Source organism: Haplochromis burtoni, unplaced genomic scaffold (assembly GCF_018398535.1).
Source record: "Haplochromis burtoni strain Fernald_Lab_line unplaced genomic scaffold, NCSU_Asbu1 Contig_19, whole genome shotgun sequence".
Classification (NCBI taxonomy): Eukaryota; Metazoa; Chordata; class Actinopteri; order Cichliformes; family Cichlidae; genus Haplochromis; species Haplochromis burtoni.
In genome coordinates, this window is record NW_024582380.1 from 1,830,251 (window position 1) to 1,833,516 (window position 3,266).

At 33.9% G+C, this 3,266-nt stretch overlaps 1 protein-coding gene across 4 annotated transcripts in view; it reads right to left on the reverse strand.

Annotated features, from left to right (window-relative positions):
• Positions 1 to 835: 835 nt before the first annotated feature.
• The window catches only part of stag2b (stromal antigen 2b), a 24,907-nt gene continuing 22,476 nt past the window's right edge, over positions 836 to 3,266 (reverse strand). For all 4 annotated transcript variants that reach the window (XM_005916493.3, XM_005916494.3, XM_014331869.2 and 1 more), the window contains exon 34: positions 836 to 2,785. In XM_005916493.3, the coding sequence (XP_005916555.1) occupies positions 2,762 to 2,785 (24 nt within the window). In that variant the 3' untranslated portion in view covers positions 836 to 2,761. The remainder of the gene's footprint in view (positions 2,786 to 3,266) is intronic.

The following is a 3,266-nucleotide window of genomic DNA, read 5'->3' on the forward strand; positions in this document are numbered from 1 at the left end:
GCTCCAGAAACACGCTTCCATAGAAGTGTGTTCAGTTAAACCCATTTCTAACTGAATTTAAATAATGTTCGCTGAACAATTACTTAACTGTAGTTTGTTTCAGTTGTATAAATTAACTCGAGGAATCAAAAGCCTTTTCAAGGATTCCGTTTAAATACAACGGTTTTTATCCGCACTAGAATGTTACGGCTTTAAAAATTAATGCAGTTTAACGGTTTACCTCCTAGCCATACTTTAGTCAAATTTACATTTTATTTACATCCGCCATCCACTGAAATTTACATTGTTTGTTCAACAACTCTGTTTACCTGTAGTATAATTTGCTTTAACAGTTACTAGCTTGCTAACGGTTTGCCTCAGAGCCATACTTTAGGCTAAATTTACATCTAGACATATACATAATTAACAACAGTGTTTATCCGTAGTGTTTCTCTGCTTTATATGTTAATACCCAATTCAAAAACTTAACCGCCAGCTACACTTTTCGTTCAATTATTATTTTATTTATGTGAATTTCCATTTCCTACCTACATACCGTTAGTATTAAAGCTAACTATTATCCATATTCTAGTGTTAAGGATAATCGGATTTTCTTTTTTAGATTTACACACTTTGCCTTTTTTTTTTATTTTACTTTATATTAATCAACTGTTAACATGTTGAGGTGCACTTGATACTGTATACTTTTCAGCCTCCTCCACCTTTGGAATCACCAAACCACACCATATTTAGGCTTTGCAAAGAGAACATAAGAAGTCTACTGTGCAGCCTGATTAGTCATAGCTCCATTAGTTGCAGTTTGTTTCTTGTGGTCAAAAGTAAAAAGTACCACAGATGAAATGTGTTGATTTTTATTCAAAAGTTACTGTCTCCAGACAAGTACAAATCAGAAAACAGAGTGACTGAAAGAGGATGGGATAATAGACAACAACTCAGAGTGTAGGCAAGAGTGCTGACAAAATAAAACACAGACATGGCCAAAATGAAGGAAAGAAATAAAATTTTGTATATATACACATGATCTAATAAGAATTTATACCGATGTAGTGGTAAGTAACAAACAATAAACAGTACTTTTTTCCTTAAAAGAATTTTTCTTTTTTACTTACATAAAATAATTAGGCAAAACACATATAGGCTGTTTATCTACTTTATCACATTACATCTGACCACCTCATATTTCATGTTCTAAGAAGCCAATTATCCACCTTTAAACATGACTGATCCTCTGACATGGAAGATTACTGTGAGAAAATGTGACCTCCACAAGCATGTTTAAGGCTTAAGCATGGAATGACTACAAAATAAAAACCTCAGTAGACAAAACATTTCATTAAAACTTGTGTGTGACAAATACATGTCAAAATCTAAGCTTTGTCTAGCTGCCACAGCACTGCTGAATAACTTTCATCTTCAGTATTGGCTGAATGACTACCTTACAGTTTTAACATTTGAAATCTAGAAGTATTTTGTGACCGGACTCTTTTTTTTTTTAAATGTTGAGAAAACCTTAAAGCTGAATTTCACAAGTCTTTTCATTAGTTTTATCCAAACTAATTTACATGTAGGAAAAAAGGTAGAAACCCGAAGACATTATCAAGACAAAGAAAAAAAAAATAAAAGAACAAAACATAAAAATACAAATTTAAAAATCTTCCTTGATGCATGGCTTTACATGCTTTCATTTTTTTTAGGTTTTACTTACACATTTCTCACTTTGTGACTGAAGGTTGAAAAGTTGAAAATAAGAAAATAATAAACCAAAAGCACATATATAAAATCAGCACCGATTCATATATAACTTTTATTTAAAATGTAGAGATACCCATTTCAACATTATGCTGCTGGATTTTAAAGAGAAAAAAGGTGATTTTCTTTGACCGAGCCGTTATCCCCCAGAGCCCACACAGTGGTACTACTGGGATTAAGAAAGAAGAAGGGGAAAAAAAGCTCATTTTGAGGGGGAAAGGTGTACATATGTATCTGGTAAGATGGTGATTAAGGAGTGATCCAAATCTTGGGCTAAGCTCTGGGACTTACAGCGTGGAGCATTCAGTGGACTCTATAGGAATCTTCACAGCATAAAGGGATCTTAACTGATTCTACATGACATCTTAACCATCTTAACCACCAGTGGTTATTAGGACCTCAACTCAGGGCCAACAACAGGAAGAAGAAACAGACAAAAGGGAGGAAGGGGGGGGAGGAGAAAAAAAAGAGAGGGGAAAAAAAAAAAAAAGCACAGAAACATAAAGACCTCCATCCACTTGGCTAACACAGTACAAGCAAGCTACTACAGTCCGTTTATAAATTACTACTTCACACCTGGTAACTTACTACAATTGTAAAAAGGGTTAGACATAAACAAAAATGTTTCTTAAGTTAAACACACCATTTCATCCCCATTAAAAAAAAGAAAGAGAAAAAAAAAAAAGGAAAACAAAAAGCTATTACTGATTTTTCTTCAGACATGTCTCATCTCTAATAGGTTTGGAAGTGGCCTGTTACGCTATTTCTGAACAGGAAGAGCTTACCCAAGATTATAAAAGTAAATATTTGAAACAAAGTCCTCTCTGAGCAAGCAACACTGAGTGTGGGTTGTCATTGGTCCACGTAAAGTACAAGCCAGATTTTTTTCTTTCCTTTTTTTTCATTTTTGCCTTTTCTTACAGAAAACACTTCTGTTTTCACTTCTAAAATTCTCTTTAAATACAAAGCGCCTCTTCTCTCATCCCAGCGTCAAAATCATCTGGATATTAGCTTAAAACATGGACACCCCAAGCATCTGGAAGAAACAAACAGAACATTAATACAGACTTCACACTGCACTCTCCTGGATGTTTACATGATTGAATGTCCATCTACATCAGTAATGATTAAAGTCTGACAGAACATGATCGTTTTCAACCAGTTTCCAAACTAAATTAACTGAGAAATCCTGATCTTAATCAGGGTGGTTCTGAGCTGTGCAAAAAGATTGGTAAAAGCCAAGTACATCGCAAATGGTTTATATCCTCAGAAAAACCTTAATGGAACAAGATTTGAAGTATTTAGCGCAGACAAAACTGCTCCAATCTGATGATTTAGTTTCATTTTTGTGATCAAAAAGGTTGTTAAAGATAACATAAACCAGTCACACAGGGCTCTACTTAGCCTTACATTGTTCTATAGGGAGTGCAGAATTATTAGGCAAGTTGTATTTTTGAGGAATAATTTTATTATTGAACAACAACCATGTTCTCAATGAACCCAAAAAACTCATTAAT